Raw genomic sequence first — 18272 nt, forward strand, 5'->3', positions numbered from 1 at the left:
GCTATCATTCCCTTAAAATTAAAAAAAAAATTTTTTTTAAAGATTGATTCAAATGTGTAAGGATGAGATACGACTGTTTAAAAGGAAACAATTTTTTTTCTTTTTTTTTTTATAAAAAAGAAATCTAAGGTTGGCTTAGGTAATGCATCCTCATTATTCAAACCATAAGGAATACTAGTCTTTCTTCACAAAGACCCCTCAAAAAAAAAAAAAAACCCATTGCTGACTAATAGATTCCGATTCATAATGACCCTGTAGTACAGAGTGGAACTGCCCCACAGGGTTTCCAAGAAGCACCTGGTGGATTCGAACTGCCGACCTTCTGGTTAACAGCTGTAGCTCTTAACCATTACGCCACCGGAGTTTCCAAGGACTCCTAGCCCTATGCAATTCCTGCCATATTTGTTCAGCTTTTGCAGAAGGAAATCACTTAATAACTTCCTTGAGAGACACAGGAGAGTGGGCTGCAGTCTTTTTACCTAGCAAATGCAAGAAGTGTCACAGAAGTGTGTCAGTCATGCAAACCTTCAGCTGAGAACCCATTTTCACTCATGGTTATTTAGAAGAAATTACTTTCACTCTAATACATTGAAAATTATTGAGTATCACGTATTTTTATACATCTTTTTCTATATATTTCTCATAAAACTCTCTAAAAGTCTTTAAAGAAACTGGCTATCCTGGGCTTTGATTCTAGGATATGTCCTTAGGTTGAATCTGTCATTTTGGGATCAGAAATTCACTCATTCAGAGTTCAAGTATTCAATTTGACAAGTTGTCCTATATTGAAGCAAAAAGGTAAATTACATATTCCAAAATTTTAGGAGAAAACTGCTTGTTGATACACTTTACAGATGATCATTTTATGGACCAGATGCCACATGATATGCCTAAATAGCTCAATAAACCTGATAAACTTCAGCATGCAATTGTAATATTCAGCAAGCTTCACATAAAATGCTGTCAGGAAAGCACACCTACTGAACCCTTTAAAACCTTCCAGTCCAATAAAAGGAGTTTCAAGGGTGAAGGTGATGGTTACCAACACACACACAACTGGAAACTGAGAGAAGCAACTGCTTAAGCGAAGACATATGTGTCAAAGATTAAGATTAACAAGCACAGAGGGAAGTCAAGGCTGTTAATGAACAGCATAAAAATTTAAGAATCTACTTGGAAATATCATTCTTAGTTTTAAACTGCCTACTTCATAGCCTTTAGAGAAAAGTTTGTTTTCTTACGAAAGATTAATTCTGCAAGGTCAAATTTAAGTTTAAAAATAGATAGCAACTATACCGGTAGTATATACAACACGGTGAGGCATAGGTCTTTTTGTAGTGTGTATCATTCATTTGACATCAGGAGGAAACGCTTGCTAATTTATGTGTGTGTGTGTAGGATCAAATGTAATGTACATTTTCCTCGTGCAGACCATGGCTTTCCTAAAGTACCCTTATTTAAACTGAAATGAATTCACTGATAACTACTTGGCAATCAGTGTTAGAGCTAACAGTATGCACACATTTTATAGACTAAAAAAAAAATTTTTTTTTGACCTCTTGTCAGTATTAAAAACCATCAGTAGGCTAGAAGGAGGTTATTATTTTCATGTATTTTAGTCATCTGGTGTATTGTTGCCGGTTTTAGAAGAGACCTAAGCCCAAAGAGAATTCCAGACTTGTTCTTAATGTAAACTAAAGGCTGCCTTTCTAAAAAAAAATGATTTCCCCCAGAGGTCATGGTCCCCAGACCTTCTGTTAGCCAAAGACAGGAACCATTCCCGAAGCCAACTCCTCAGACAGGGAGCGGACTGGACTACAACACAGAAAATACTGATGAGGAGTGGGCTTCTTGGATCAAATAGCCACATAAGACTATGTGGGCAGCTCCTGTCTGGAGGGGAGGTGTGAAGGCTGAGGGGGACAGAAGCTGGCTGAATTGACACAGAAACACAGGGTGGAGAGAAGGAATGTGCTATCTCATTAGGCGGAGAGCAACTAGGAGTATACAGCAAGGTGTATATAAGGTTTTGGGAAACCCTGGTGGCGTAGTGGTTAAGTGCTACGGCTGCTAACCAAAAGTCCAGCAGTTCGAATTCACCAGGCGCTCCTTGGAAACTCTACGGGGCAGTTCTACTCTGTCCTATAGGATTGCTATGAGTGGGAATCGACTCGACGGCAGTGGTGGGTTTTTTTTATATAAGGTTTGATTTGTAAACTTTCACTTAAAGTACAATAAAAAAAAAAAAAAAAAAAGATTTCTATGTTTTGGGTTTCCCGAAATTAAAACAACCCAAAAAAGCTGCTACCATGGCATAAGATGCCATGGTGGCAGTGGCTACAAGTTCTGCTGCTAACCCAAAGTTTCGCAGCTCAAACCCACCAGCCACTCCTTGGAAACTCTGGGGGAGTTCCACTCGGTCCTATAGGGTCGCTATGAGTCAGAATCGGCTCGACGGCAACAGGTATGGCATAAGATGATTCCACACGTGGAATGTTAGCTAGGATCATAACAAGCTTAACAAACGCCATAAAGATACTTCTGAAAACAGCCCAACAAGATACACTATATGCATGGTCCTCACTCTTCTTTGTGAAGCCTACATGCAATAAATAAGTGGCTACTGAACTCAGCACATTTCCAAACTGAACAAGTTATAGCTGAAATGCTTGGTGGTAAGTTATCATCAGCCAGTTTAAGGGCAGCCCCAAGTCTAGACTGCCTCTGGTCCTTCCCTAAGGATCTAGTCAAAACCCCTGTGTTACAACTGCTGAGTGTGGCCGACTGATGAGCCCAGCAAGTAATTTCAGTTTCAGATCTCCGGACCCACCCAAGAGAATGACTTGATATGGAGAGAAAACCATGCCCCTATGAGATTCCAGAGCTACAAACACCCCCAGAGCAGTGCTAAAAGAGGAAATAAACCCTTAATCCAGGCCACAATCCAAAAGCAAGGCGCTCATCTGAAACAAAGTCTGAATGGGCATCGGGCTGCAGATCATTCCTTTAAGGATTCCAACAGGATATGTAGTGTGTAGTCCATAGTGCCAAAAATGGGGATATTAATTTCTTCCAAAGGAGAATGAGACCATTTATCTTTGACTGAGGCAGATGTAGCTGTGACTAACACCTTCATGATTTATGGGGAGGGGGCCCTAAACCAATGCCAATTTTCTCAGATTAAGAAAGGCATTTTGTTTTTAAAATATTACATGCAAGTAGTATATATTTCTTAAAAGATATGTCTACTACTTTATTAAGTGTACAAAGCACAGTATAGAACAGTGTATGTAAAATGATCCCTTCCATTTAAACTTTTAAAAGGATACACATTTGTGCAAGTATAAACATAAAATTTTATGGAAGTAACCCGAAGAAAGTGTTACCAATTACCAGAGGAGAACTGGGGTTGGAGGTGCCATGAGAAAGAGCAGGGAGGCTTTCACTTTTCATTCGTGTCTATTTTCTGCATTTCTATTATGACTGAAAATTCTGACAATGTATTTATATCACTTTTATTATTATTTGCCTATATAGGTTTTTTTTTTTTTTTTTTTTTTAGGTTACCTAAGCAGTAAGATGAAAAAATTATATTTTGTTTTCATGTTTAAAATTCTCTTTAAAAAGAAAACCTCTTATAAATGTTATGGAGCCCTGGTGGCACAGTGGTTAAAGTGCTCAGGTGCTAACCGAAAGGTCGGTGATTTGAACCCACCAGCCACTCCACAGGAAAAAGCTGTGGCAGTCTGCTTCTGGAAAGATTACAGCCTTGTAAAACCTATGAGGCAGTTCCATTCTATCTTATAAGGTCACTATGAGTCGGAGTCGACTCAATGGCAATGAGTTTAGTTTGGTTTTTGGTAAAAATGTTATATTAAAATTTAATTTAACAACAACAACAAAAAAACCCAACCAAATCCATTGCCATTGAGTCAATTCCTACTCATAGTGACCTAACAGTACAGAGAAGAGCTGCCCCATCGGGTTTCCAAGGAGCGGCTGGTTGATTTGAACTGCCAACCTTCTGGTTAGCAGCCGAGCTCTTAACCACCGTGCCAACAGGGCTCCAATTTAATAAAAGCAACAATCTAAATTTGGGCAAGTTAACACAGATGAGTCATTTAACAAATATTCACTGATAATGCAGACACTGTCCCTGGAGTTTAAGATATAGCAGTCAACTAAACAAAAATAATCAAAGAAATATTGTTTAAAGTATGTAAGTTATGTAGTGGGCTTTTTTTTTAAGTTACGTACTATCATGAGATAAGGAATCAGATGCTTAAAGGAACTTGCCCAAGGTCACAGTTGAAAAAACCAAACCCACTGCCATCGAGTCGATTCCGACCCATAGCGACCCTACAGGACAGAGTAGAACTGCCCCACAGAGTTTCCAAGGAGCGCCTGGCGGTTTCGAACTGCCGACCTCTTGGTTAGCAGCCATAGCACTTAACCACTACGCCACCAGGGTCACAGTTAGCAAGAAGTAAAGAGTACCATGGTAAAAAAAAAAAAAAAAAAAAAACATGGTAAAAAACCTCTTTATTTGTGCATCCTAAAAGAACAGAAAGTCTTCCCATTTTAAAGAACAGAAAACTAAGGTTCACAGAGTAAAACGGCTTGTCCCAAACATTATGATTATTAAGTGAAAGAACATATGGACTCTGGGGAGTAATAAATATCCTTTGATATCATGGGACAATAGTGAAGAAAACAAAAGATACAATACACATGATAATATGCTGAACCCAGCAGGGATCTAAACAAATATCAGGCATTATGATGACATGTGTGTCTACAGTTTAGGTATCACATCTGTGCTCTACTCTTAAAGATGTTAAAAAAACAAACCAAAAACTTATAAACTAGCTGCCCTCAGATATTTTTAACCCAACACAAAAATAAATGTATACAATTGTGTCTGGCACTATTGTTGAAAACCTCTCTATACACAAGATACAAAGGGGACATTTACATATGTTTACTTCTCTTTCTTTTGAACTACACTTCTGCTTAACAGTTGTTTTTGGTTTTGTTTTGTTTTTTAACTCTATTAGGTACCACTGCATAAATTTTAATTATCATGTCTGGAAGCACCTTGGTTTCTCCAGTTCAGAGTCAAAATACCTCTCTCATGTAGACATTTAGAAAATGAGAGAATAACTTTAGCTTAGAAGTTGATGGATGAAAAATTCCCTTTAATATTTTTCTCAGTAAAAATACATTTGGTACAAATTAGCTGCATCTTCAGGAAGATTTAGTTACTGGAGAACCAATAATAAATAAGGTAATGTCATCTATAATTTAGCAGGACAGCATTCTAGGAGAATCTAGATATTATACAAGATCATGGATTCTGCCTATTTTATCAATTACTAAAAGCCTCATATGTCCTTTACGGAAAATTATTAAAATACGGAAGAAAATCACTCTCACCCATAACCATACTACCTAAAAATAATTATCATTAATTCTTACCCTTAATCACATTACCCAGAAATGGTCACCATTAACACTTAACATATTTCCTTCCAGTCTTTCTTCTATATATTGATATAATGTTTAGATCATACTGAATGTATAATCTTCTACATTGTAAACTAACACTGTATCATTACTGTTTGCCTACAACATGAAGGTTATTTAAAATCATATTTTTCCTCACTATCCCTCATTTGGATATGCCATAATTTGCTTACCTGTTCCTTTAAGGTTGGGAGCTGAAGAGGTTTCTAATAATTTTTAACTACAAATAATGTCATAATAAATACCTTTGTGCATAAATCATTATTTTATATAGAATTACTAGATTACCTAGGAGAATTAGCACATATGGAAATAAAAGTGGTACATGTGTTCCGTACTCTTAACACTGCCACGAGTTCTTCCCCCTCCCCCTCAATCTTAAAATATATATTAGGGGTAAATGCTATTGATTTCTAAACTAGAATCACAGAAACGTTTCTTTTAACTTAATTATTAAAAATTTCAAACACACAAAAACCGAGAGAACAGTATAATGAACCCCCATGTACCTATCACCCTGCTTAAGTGATTATTAATTAATAGCAATTTTTATTTCACCTCTACTCCTACCATTTCTCTATCCCCAATTAACTTTGTTAATCTGATGGGTTAAAGTTTACATCCAATTGTTACTTCTTATACCCTTTATTGAAAAACATTCCAAAGTTATAAAACTAAGAGTATGTGAATGGCTCACTTTTTCAGGTTCTTCATAAGCAGAATACCCAAATTTACAAAACGAAAATTTTATGGTTTTAATTACAACTATAATTCAATGAGACTGAGGTTTCATCTCTGAAGGTTACTATACTGGACAAAGTAAACATATAGGCAGATTCCAAATCATTAAGTCCTAGAAACAAGTATTGCCATAAATGGTTAAGAAACTCCCAAGCCTGGTTTGTGTTGTGGAGAAGTTACATGTATCTCCTCATTTTGAACAGCAAGCTAGGCCACCAATTATTAAGAAAGGTGTACTGGAAGAATAAACTGAATATACACAATCTCTTGTTGACCCTCATTCCTTGGCTAGGAGCACCAAGTGGGACATAGTTACCTGTAATAACCAGGCATCACAATATGGACACCAGCACTTGGCTGGCAAATATCCGCGGCACCCTTATCATCCATTTTGCGCACCGTGTCTGTGAAAGGTCCCGTGGCGTTGATAACACATTTGGCTCTCACATCAAATTCCTGCCCTGTAAGAGAAAGCAGCATCAGTCACACACCCCATTTGTTTCTCTGCTCACTGATGCTTTGGATTAATTCATCTATTAACTTCATCTATGGTGCTGTGTATCATATACCACACTAACTGACATGAGCAGCCAGAGTTATTGAAGAGCCAAATCAAAGGTTTGTATTTGGGTAAATTTACCAAAAAAAAAAAAAAAAAGTCCAAATGGGGCTGGAGGTAGGGAGGGATGCCACTCTTTCATTTCTGTTCTCAGTCTATTTTGTGAATGCCCAGCATCAAGGTGCCAACCAGAGCAAAGTGTGATGAGTAAATATGACTAAAATTGGTAAACAGAGCTGCTCTGAGACAATATTTTTCATAGCATTCGTTTTGTTCAATAAAACGATGTAATTTTGAAGCTTTGCCTACACGGTCATAGAAACAGGACAAGTGATTGACTTTAATGACATGCAAATACACTGCCTATGTCACCTAAATGATATTTGAAACTTGCTGCATTTATTTAATTTTATTAATAACATGTTTTTATAAAGAAAACAGACAGCACTGATAGCTGTGGGTACTTTGAGGCCATTTATTATGATCATTATCATTATTATTATTTAACACAAAGGGAAGAAATTGCCAAGTCCCACAAGAGAAAATTTTCATGTTAAACAAGTCATTGTTGACAATAAAGAATATAATTACTATGACTCTGAAGTCTGACTAAAATGAAAGAAAAGTGACAGAGAAATTATAATTCAGTCATTATATAAGCAAGACAAGGTGCTAAGGAATCCCTCCCTAACAGAGACCTTAAAAACTCCTACCTGTGAGTACATCCTTGCACCGTGCACCACTCACGCGCTCCTTCCCTGTCTGGGGGTCTGTTTTCTTGAGCAAGCTCACGACCTCCATGTAATTGGCTGTGGCAGCCCCGTACCTGGCAGCAGTGAGAGCAATGGCAAGGTTCATCCGTGCATCGTTGTGTTGTCCTGCAGCGGGGAAAGCATCAGAGGAAGGACAGGAGTCACCTCGAGCCACAGACTGGTGGTAGAGAAGTGTGTCACAAGAGATATGTCACATCTGCGCCTGTCACCCAGAATCTACATGATGGATGGTCAGCTCTATAGGGGACTATTTAAAAATACACGGTCATACTCGGTCAGGCATTTACCTGCCACTTCAGCTTCAGCAAGTGTATTTCGTGAACCTCAAAAATGGTGAAAAACATTCCTTTCCTACAAAACTGACATCAATGATCTGAAAGTTAAGAAATACGTAATTTTTCTCTCAGTTTTGGAACACATGTATATGTCAGATTTTTTCTAATACAGACAACTCATAAGCATGAAAGTGAAGCAATTCAAAACTTCAGAAGATTTGACACCCCAACTGGTGTTGATTAACAATTTATATCAGAATGTGTTCTAATACTCAAAATCAAGAGCTCAGTCTTCCATAGAGAATCTCAGTGTTCTATAAAAGGATTTTTCTTCATTTGAATTTTGATCAGAGCTCCTTAAAAGTGTAACTTTTTTTTTAATTGCACATAAAAGGTAAGAAATTAAGCAGGGCAAAATTTAATTACAGAACAATTCCTACCTGTACTGTTAAAGATTTATTGCTGAAAAATCCTAGTTAAAGAAAACTAAGGGGGAGAGAAAAGGGGGAAAGACGATTAATCACTTTAAAATACTGGCATCACTAGAGACTTTTTCTATTTATTATTGCCAGTGGAGTTAATGCTGACCAGGAAGAATTACTCTACATTGCAGGGGCCAGGTTCCCTGTGCCCTGAAGAATTAATTACCCAGAGCTAGATGTATTGAAGCAGGGTTCAAATTCCCACACGTTGGGATCAGTTCTATCAAGATAATACTGATAAAGGGATGGATTTGTAATGGATATTGTTGTTGATTTATGTTGCCAGCATACCAAATATTTAGTATAAATGGTTTATGTAAAGTTTCTTCCTTGTGATTCAGTCTGTGCAGGGCTATAAGCACTACACAAGTAATCTATTCCAGCTAAAAGGGCAAAGTTATAAAGAGAGAATCAATGACTGAAGATTCTGCCACCCCTCCCCACAAACATCTTATTCTAAAACCGTTGAATTAATACAATCATCCAAGAACCTTTCCCCCAAAATGAAATGCTCTATCAAGTGGAGAACATACATTAAACTTCAACATGCAGGAGTTATTTTATCCAAAAAGTAATAGAACGAAGGCAAGAAAAGAGAGGGGGAAAAACAAAACAAAACAATAGCAGTAGCTGAGCCATATATGGGAAGAAACAAGAGCAGCAATTCTACCAGTTGTCACATAAGCATGACCCTAAGTTGCTACTGAAATAGTCACAATGTATATGTAAAGGTAAGTTTAAGAAACCAACTTTTATTAATGTAAAGGTCCTTATTTAAAATAGGAATATGCTCATCAAAGTTAAATGCATGCAAACAGTCCATATAAACTTTACAGATCTTCTCTCTCAACTAAGGAGATTACAAAGCATCCATTTTTCTAGTAGAAATTATGCACATCTTTCTAGGAACCAATCTTTCTAGTAGATTTATGTACATAACAATGAAACACCCAAGAGAGGTAAATATTTGCAGTACAAGAAATCAAAGTATGTTTACTCTCACCATAGGTGTGTGGTGGGGAAACTCTAGTCCATTCAGGTGTACTTGAGTCTTTGACACACAGACAGAACAAATGCCTGGAGGGCCGTGCATAAATTAATTATTTTAAATACTAAACGAAGTCACTTATAAATGGAGCCAGGTAAAAATTCCATTTACTAAACGACAGGTTTCCTTTATAAAGTCTTATTTCTATTACACAATCATGAGGGAACAAAGCTCTCAGCTGAGCTTGAAAACAATCTTATTTACATTAATACATACATATATATTTAAAATTTTAAATCCCATTAGAGCAGTACAGCAGAGTTCATCAAGCTGTTTCTTGTATACTAAGAAGTACACCCCCAATTAGCTTCTAAGTTTCAATACTGTTGAAGGTGATGGTGGCATTGCTGTTGGGTGCCTGTCATGGATTGAATTGTGTCCCCAAAAATACGTGTCAACTTGGTTAGGCCATGACTCCCAGTATTGTGTGATTGTCCACCATTTTGTTATTTGATGAGATTTTCCTATGTGTTATAAATCCTATCATTATGATGTAATGAGAGGGGTTTGTGGCAGTTATACTGATGAGGTCTACAAGATTAGATAGTGTCTTAAGCCAATCTCTTCTGAGATATAAAAGAGAGAAACAAGCACAGACACATGGGGACCTCATACCACCAAGAAGGCAACGCCAGGAGCAGTGTGTGTCCTTTGGACCTGAGGTTCCTGAGATGCTCCCCAGACCAAAGGAAGACTGATGACAAGGACCTTCCTCCTGAGCTGATAGAGAAAGCCTTCCTCTGGAGCTGAATTTGGACTTGCAGCCTACTAGACTGTGAGAGAATAAATTTCTCTGTTAAAACCATTCACTTGTGGCATTTCTGTTATAGCAGCACTAGATACCTAAGACAGTGCTGTCTACTGGGTTCCTATTCAACGTAAGCAGTTAAAAATGTGAAGTGGAAGTGATTTCCTTGGGTCCTTATTTTTCTACCCCCGACCCTGGGCACCCAGCAGTATCTTGACTTGAATTGTATATGTCACTTATTTATGAAGGTCTTTCATGGAATGATCCTCATCTGCCTGATAATTCTTCCACTCCCATATTCTTACTATCTAGGATTGTCAAATCATGTGCAGCTTCCTGAACACCCATGTCGTTCCGCACCTTCTTGCATTTGCCTACACCAATTCTTCTGGCTGGAATACCATTCTCGAAGCTCAAGAAAACTTCTATTCATCATCAATGATCTAGTTCAAATATCTCCCCATGGCATCTTCCTTTTTTGGTTCCCTCCAAGGCAAAATTGTTCATTCCTTCCTTCCCCTGGCTCAACATTAAAAAAAAAAAACTTACATATTCCTTTTTTGTAGTCATAGTTGTGGTGGTTGTCAGGTGTCAAGTCAGTTCTGACTCATAGCCACCCTCATATGTACAACATAACAAAACACTGCTAAGTCCTGCACCAGCCTCACAACCCTTGCTATGTTTGTGCCCATTGTTGCCGCCACTGCATCAATCCATCTCATTGAGGGTATTCCTCTTTTTTGCTGAACCTCTAACTTACCAAACATGATGTCCTTCTCCAGGGACTGGTCCCTCCTGATAACATTCCCAAAGAACGTGAGACAAAGTCTTGCATCCTCCCTTCTAAGGAGCATTCTGGCTATACTTCTTCTAACACAGATTTGTTTGCTCTTCTAGCAGTCCGTGGTATATTCAGTATTCTTTGCCAACACAATATTCAAAGGCATCAATTCTTCTTCGATCTTCCTTATTCATTTTCCAGCTTTTGCAGGCATATAAAAAAAAATGAGGCAACTGGAAATACCATGGCTTGGGTTATGCACACCTTAGTCTTCAAAGTGACACCTTTGCTTTTGAACATTTTAAGGAAGTCTTTTGCAACAGATTTGCCCAATGCAATACGTTGTCTGATTTCTTGACTGCTGCTTTCATGGGTGTTGATTGCAGATCCAAGTAAGATGAAATCCTTGACAACTTCAATCTTTTCTCCATTTATTGTGATGCTGCTTATTGGTCCAGCTGTGAAGATTTTTGTTTCTTTATGTTGAAGTGTAATCCATACTGAAGGCTATAGTCTTTGATTTTCATCAGTAAGTTCTTCAAGTCCTCTTCCTTTTCAGCAAGCATGATTGTGTCATCTGCATCTTGCAGGCTGTTAATTAGTCTTCCTTCAATCCTGATGCCACAATCTTCTTCATGCAGTCCAGCTTCTCAGATTATTTGCTCAGCATACAGACTGAATAATATGGTGAAATGATACAACCCTAATACACACCTTTCCTGACTTTAAACCATGAAGTATTCCCTTGTTCTGATGGAATGACTGCCTATTGGTCACGTACAGGTTTCAAATGAGCACAATTAAGTGTTCTAGAATTCCCATTCTTTGCAATGCTATCCATAATTTGTTATGATCCACACAGTTGGATGCCTTTGCATAGTCAATAAAACACAGGTAAACATCTTTCTAGTATTCTCTGCTTTCAGTCAAGATCTGACATCAACAATGATATCTCTCATTCTATATCCTTTTCTGAATCTGGCTTGAATTTCTGGCAGTTCCCTGCTGATGTACTGCTGCAACCATTTTTGAAATATCTTTAGCACAGTTTTACTTGGATGTGATATTGATGATATTATCCAATAATTTCTGCATTCCGTTGTTTCACCTTTCTTTGGAGTGGGCACAAAGTGGATTTCTTCCAGTCAGTTGGCTAAGTAGCTATCTTCCAAATTTCTTGGCAGAGATAAGTGAGCACCTCCAGCATTCCATCTGTTTACTGAAGCATCTCAATTGGTATTCCATCAATCCTGGTGTCTTGTTTTTCACCAATGCCTTCAGCGCAGCTTGGACTTCCTTCTTCAGTACCATTTGTTCTTGATCATATCCTACCTCCTGAAATGGTTGAATGTCAACCAATTATTTTTGGTACAGTGACTCTATGTATTCCTTCCATGTTCTTTTGATGTGTCCTGCATCGTTCAGTATTTTGTCCATATAATCCTTCAATAATGCAACTTGAGGCTTAAATTTTTTCTTTAGTTCTTTCAGCTTGAGAAATGCTGAGTGTGTTCCTTCCTTTTGGTTTTCTAACTCCAGGTCTTTGCACATTTCATTATATTTGTCTTCTGAAGTCATCTTTTGAAATCTTCTGTTCAGCTCTTTTTACTTCACTATTTCTTTTGTTCGCTTCAGCTACTCTATGTTCAAGGGCAAGTTTCAGAGTTTTTTCCGACATCCATTTTGGTAGGTTTTTTTTTTTTTTTTTTTTTTCTGTCTTTTTAACAATCTCTTGCATTTTTCGTGTATTATATCCTTGATGTCATCCCACAACTCATCTGGTCTTTGGTCATTAGTGTTCAATGCATCAATGCATCAAATCTGTTCTTGAGATGGTTTTTAAATTCAGGTGGGATATACTCACAGCTGCTCTTTAGAGCTCTTGTGGACTTGTTTTAATTTTCTTCTGCTTCAATTTGAACTTGCAAATGAGCAATTGATGGTCTGTTCCATAGTCAGCCCCTGGCCTTGTCCACAGTCTTTAGGATACTATATTCCTCCATTTCTGTCCATCCACTTAAAAAAAGAATAAGCCTCTACTTGAGCTAGACACTGTGACATATGCTAGGAACACAATGGTGAGAAAGACACAGGGAGAGCTCTGCACTCATGGGACTTACAACCAAGGCGTTTACCATATGATTTCACATGTCTCCTCGTCTCAGTCATGGGGAAGCAGAAAGCCTACTCATTCATCTTTCTTTTCCCCCTTAAGTACCAAGCACAGAACAGGTATCCAGTAAACGTTGACTGTGGAGTCCCTGGGTGGTACAAATGGTTAATATGCTCAGCTGCTGATGTTGGAGGTTCACGTCCACCCCGGATGTAGAAAAGCCTGGCAGTCTACTTCTTAAACATCAGACACTGAAAACCCCCTGGAGCACAGTTCTACTCTGACACACATGGGGTCGCCATGAGTCCTAGGAGACTCCACAGCAACTGGTTATTGAAATGCTGAGTTTAGCCAAATTCCCTTCAATGCGTTAAACAGGTATTTGGATTTAACGTCTTATCTCTAACTAAAGGGTGGAATGATTTGTCGCCCGTTAAGAAACTCCAGGAGTCAGACAGTCAGTGGCAAGAAGTGTATGTGTGGGGCGGGGGGGACCCCCCTGGAAATGTGTAAAATCAGAACTTAAATACAAACTACCCCTTGTACGTAAACTGAATAAGTAGAAGGGAAGGGGGAATAGTTAAATGATGCCCTCAGGTTTTCACCACATATTGCCCCTTGCTCTGCAACCAAAAAAAAAAAAAACCAAACCCACTGCCATCGAGTCAATTCTGACTCACAGCAACCCTATAGAAGAGAGTCGAACTGCCCCACAGAGTTTCCAAGAAGCGCCTGGTAGATCTGAACTGCCAACCTTTTGGTCAGCAGCCTAGCTTTTAACCACTACGCCCCATCAGAGTTTCCCCTTACTCTGCAGGAGAATGCAAACACAGCTATTGTAAAATGTTGAAAATTGAGAGGCAAGAAATTTCACCTCCCCCTAGGCTCAGGAGCTCACACCCCCCCCCAACCCCAGCAATCCCATTCTTTCCAGACATCCAACTTAATCCATTTATCTCCTTGAACTAAGAGCGCTTCCTCCCCTAAACTAAAATCAGACCCACTGCCATTGAGTCAATTCCAACTCACTGCGACCCTGTAGGACAGAGTAGAACTGCCCCACAGGGTTTCCAAGGCTGTAAATCTTTGCAGAAACAGACTGCCACATCTTTCTCCAGAGGAGTAGCTGGTGGGTTTGAAGGGCCGATCTTTCAGTTAGCAGCTGAGCCCTTTAACCACTGCTCCACCAGGGCTCTGTCCACCTACCCACATCAAATTCACCCTTTACCGCGAGATACCCAGATGCTCACAGCGTATGCCTCCTGTGATATGTGGTATATTTTCATTATTCTTAACTAAATCCTCCCAACCCCCTTTCTTGACATTTTGAAGGTATCTCTATGCCTCCTGTAATTTTATTTCTGGAGAAAAAAGTTTTTGACAGCACTGTATGTCACTGGAATGTGATACAATAATCTCAACTCCTCCCCCCTCAATTGATCTGCTTATACGGTTTGGATTTTCAAATCCGTTTCCTCAGAGCCAGGCAACATTACACTGTATTTCACCGATCAGCGCATAGCTTTACATTGGCACTGGCACAAGGACCCAGACGGGGACTATGAAAATCTGTTCCCTACTCTGTTCTCCTTTTGCACTTGAAATTTTACATATGTGCACATGCTGGGCTTACAACTCATAGGAGAGGAAGCACATGAGAGGTGGAACTATAACTGTTTTCCCTTGTTTAGAAAAACAAAATCTCAAAACCCTTACAGAAGGAATCTGCCTTAAATCTCAACGTCCTTACACACAGGATAGTGAGAGATATTTTAAGTGAAAAATGCATGACCACACACATGTTAGGAAGTAACCATCTAAAAGATACTCCTCAGAGATAAATATTTTGGAGACACAGCAATATTGCTCTCCTCAGAAAGTCAAAGTTTGGCAACTAAGTTAACACGCAAAATAGCTGGGAAACTAGAAATCGTTAAATGTGTAAAGGGTATAAAATATGAATAAATATGAACAACCCCAGGTAACAAATAACCTGGCATTTTTCTGGTCCTTCCACATCTAAAATTCTGTAATGCTGTGAAATCCCACACACAATCTTCCTTCTAATACAGCATAATTTAAAAGGGCCATTTATAGTATACAGACCTATTTACGGACACAGGAGTCAGTGTAGAAATTCTACTTCTCAGGGAAAAAAACGTTCTTAATTAAAATAACACTTGTCCACAGCCCCTTCACCAACAGAAATTGTCACTGTTGAAATCTAGAGAACATTTCCTTCCATCACCCCGTGCCCTGAACTGGGGCTTGTGCAATCACTCTGACTATCCTAGCAGGGTTAACAAGATGCCTGAAAGAAAGGATACCTCCCTAAAGCTTTAATCCCATTTCTAACAAAATTCACACAGCAGGCTTCATTGTCTCAGACTGACAGCGTCACAATGCCCTCTCTGGAGGCTTCCCCTTAGCGGTCTGGCAGAGTTAATTCAAAGGCTTATCTACCAAACTCAAGCTGATTTCATGTAATCATTGTATTTAAAATTTCTCTTTCTGATGGCAAGAGTGAAGGTGGAAGCAAAGCAAGAGAGGGAGGGATATATGTTTGTGTGTGTGTGTGTAAAGGGATTAAGATGAGTCAACTTAAAATGCAAACCTCAAAATGATATGGTTTTTACAGTAAATTGTGACAACCATACAATTTCTAAAAGTAATTTATGCAGTGGGGCCTAGGAGGCATGTGGGGCAGGGTTAAGAAAATGCCTCTTACAAGATGCAGAACGGCTCTGGGCTTGGAACCACTGAGCTGCAAGTTTTCTGTGCGTCAATAAGCTGGCTAGGAAAAATGTGGGTGATGCACTTTTCTCCTCTGAGCTTCGGTGTCCTATAAAAGGAGAGGGGCTGGGCATCTCTGATATTATACAATGCATGCAATGGCTAATCTTTAATAGTTACCCACCCTTTCCAGGTTTCACTCCAACCTCTTCCTCATTTTGGTTTTCTCACTTTGCTTCAGCATTAGTCAAGAGCGAAATACAGGTGCTTCAAGAGGAAGTCAGGTTAAAAAATAAATAAATCAGATTGGCCAGACTGGGGTAACGGTTTCGCTCAAATATCTTAATGTTCATATTTGGTTTATATAACTTTCCAATTAGATCTAGAATTATAATTAAATTTTTATTTGATTAGCTTTTATGTACTACGTAGTACACTGCAAAAATTGCCCCCCTCCTTACCCCTTCCTGCAGCCATTCCCTTTGTTGTGAGTTTTTGTAATGTCCTCTCCCATTCTGACTCTAGACTCAGCCATGCAAAATTGCCTTGGCCAATGGGATGTTAGCAGATGTGATAAAAACAGAGGCTCAAAGAAGCACTTACATGTTTCTGTGTGTGCTTGTGCCCTCTACTATTGCCACGAAAAGGACATGCCTAGGCCCAGAAGGAGAATGAGAGGCATGTGACAAGTCATCCTGATTATCCCACCTCAGCTGACAGCCAAAACCTCCACACAGGAGTACAGGTTCGGTAGAAGCCAGAAGAATAGCTGAACTAAAGCCCAGATGAGATCAGAAAAGCTGCCTAAATGATCACTCCAATGCATGGGCAATAAGCCCTATTCTTTTTAACGCCAGTTAGGCTTTGTGATTGTTTGTTATGCAGCATTGTGGCAGTGCTGGTAGTTGTTAGTTGCCATTGAGTCACTTCAGAATCCTGGAGACCCCATGTGTGTAGGGTAGAACTGCTCCATAGGGTTTTCAAGACTGTGACCTTTTAGAAGCAAATCACCAGGCCTGTCTCCTGAGGTACCTCTGAGTGGGTTCAAACTACTCACATTTTGGTTAGCAGCTGAGCACTCAACCATTTGCACCACCCCAGGGATCCTTGCAGCAATAGATAACTTTATACAGGCAATGTAGCCAGTTTTCCACTAAACTTAGTTTCAATTTAAAAATAGGTTCTGTCTTCAAAACCTTATTCTAAGATGGTTATCTAGAAGCCAATCATTTTCCTATAGAAACGATATAAATAAACAGTGGTAAGGTGCTCAGTTTGTACCATAAGAGCTGTTTAGTGCATAGGATACTTAAATATGGGAACTAATGATTCCAATAGCCTCAACACCCTTGAATTGCCCTAAATGTTCATCGTCCAATAAAACTCTACTCTGACTTTTTGCTCAAGTTGTCCCCATTCTGTGACACATCCTAACTCTACCTGGCAAAGTCTTATTCAACTTTTAATTCTTCCTTCGTGCAACCTTTTCTGATTCCTCTCAGCCACAGTGACGTTCTTTCCTCTGTTTCTAAAGCATGCTGTACGTACGTCTATTACAGCACTTACCTAACCATCTTCTAAATATTTACATTCAACATTCACTCCCTTACTGAACAAATACATACTGTCTTTAATGTGCCCGGAATTGTGTTAGGGTCTGGGGTTACAATGGACAACCATATAGCCTAGTTCCAAGCCTAGGGAACCTCAAGTCTAATGTTATGCTCCTAAGAGAAAGATAATTTTACATCTCTTGTACCTACCAAGGAGCCTTGGTGGCATGTTGATTAAGGGCTCGGCTGCTAATCAAAAGATCGGCAGTTCAAATCCACTAGCTGCTCCTTGGAAACCCTATGAGGCAGTTCTACTCTGTCCTATAGGGTCATTATGAGTTGGAATCGACAACAATGGGGTTTTGTTTTGTTTTGTTTTGTACCTACCACAGCATTTGCTACCTGTAGATATTTAAATATTTTTTGAGTGAATGAATGAACATGATTAGAGAACATAATCACAGGTCAGGGATTGACTGCTCTAGTAAGAGGGATGCTTTCTGTGCTGTAGTCTAGGAATAGTCTGCAACTCCCTCACTCCCCAACCCCCACTATAAGTATGGCATCCATGGGATCCAGGGACTATATATTCTCTCTCTACCCAGCTACCTGGCAGACAATGGAAGCAGAGCGTCTTCCATTACAAAATCCTTGGTGAAAGCATACTCAAAGGGAGGAGGCCGGTGCTAAACATAAGGCAATTAAGGATCTGATGGATGATTAGGACAGCAAGTGGCAGATTCATTAATCCTTTGAACAAATACTTGTTGAATACTTATTGTTAGGTGCCAGGCATAGTGCCAGGCACAGTGCCAGGCACCAGGGATCCACTGATGAGTAGGGAGAAAAAGACTGTTCTAGTCTCTGCTCTCTGGAATCTCATCCTAATGGGGAAGGCAGATAAAAAAACAAGTAAAATAAATTAATAAGGCAATTACAA

General features: G+C 39.1%; 1 protein-coding gene across 5 annotated transcripts in view; it reads right to left on the reverse strand.

The window, feature by feature from the left end:
* GPD2 (glycerol-3-phosphate dehydrogenase 2) overlaps nt 1-18272 on the reverse strand; it is a 181685-nt gene that overhangs the window by 35024 nt on the left and 128389 nt on the right. For all 5 annotated transcript variants that reach the window (XM_064287126.1, XM_064287123.1, XM_064287127.1 and 2 more), the window contains 2 exons: nt 7540-7704; nt 6584-6728 (listed from right to left, as the gene is read on the reverse strand). In XM_064287126.1, the coding sequence (XP_064143196.1) occupies nt 6584-6728; nt 7540-7704 (310 nt within the window). The remainder of the gene's footprint in view (nt 1-6583; nt 6729-7539; nt 7705-18272) is intronic.

Source organism: Loxodonta africana, chromosome 6 (genome assembly GCF_030014295.1).
Source record: "Loxodonta africana isolate mLoxAfr1 chromosome 6, mLoxAfr1.hap2, whole genome shotgun sequence".
In the NCBI taxonomy this organism is placed as follows: Eukaryota; Metazoa; Chordata; class Mammalia; order Proboscidea; family Elephantidae; genus Loxodonta; species Loxodonta africana.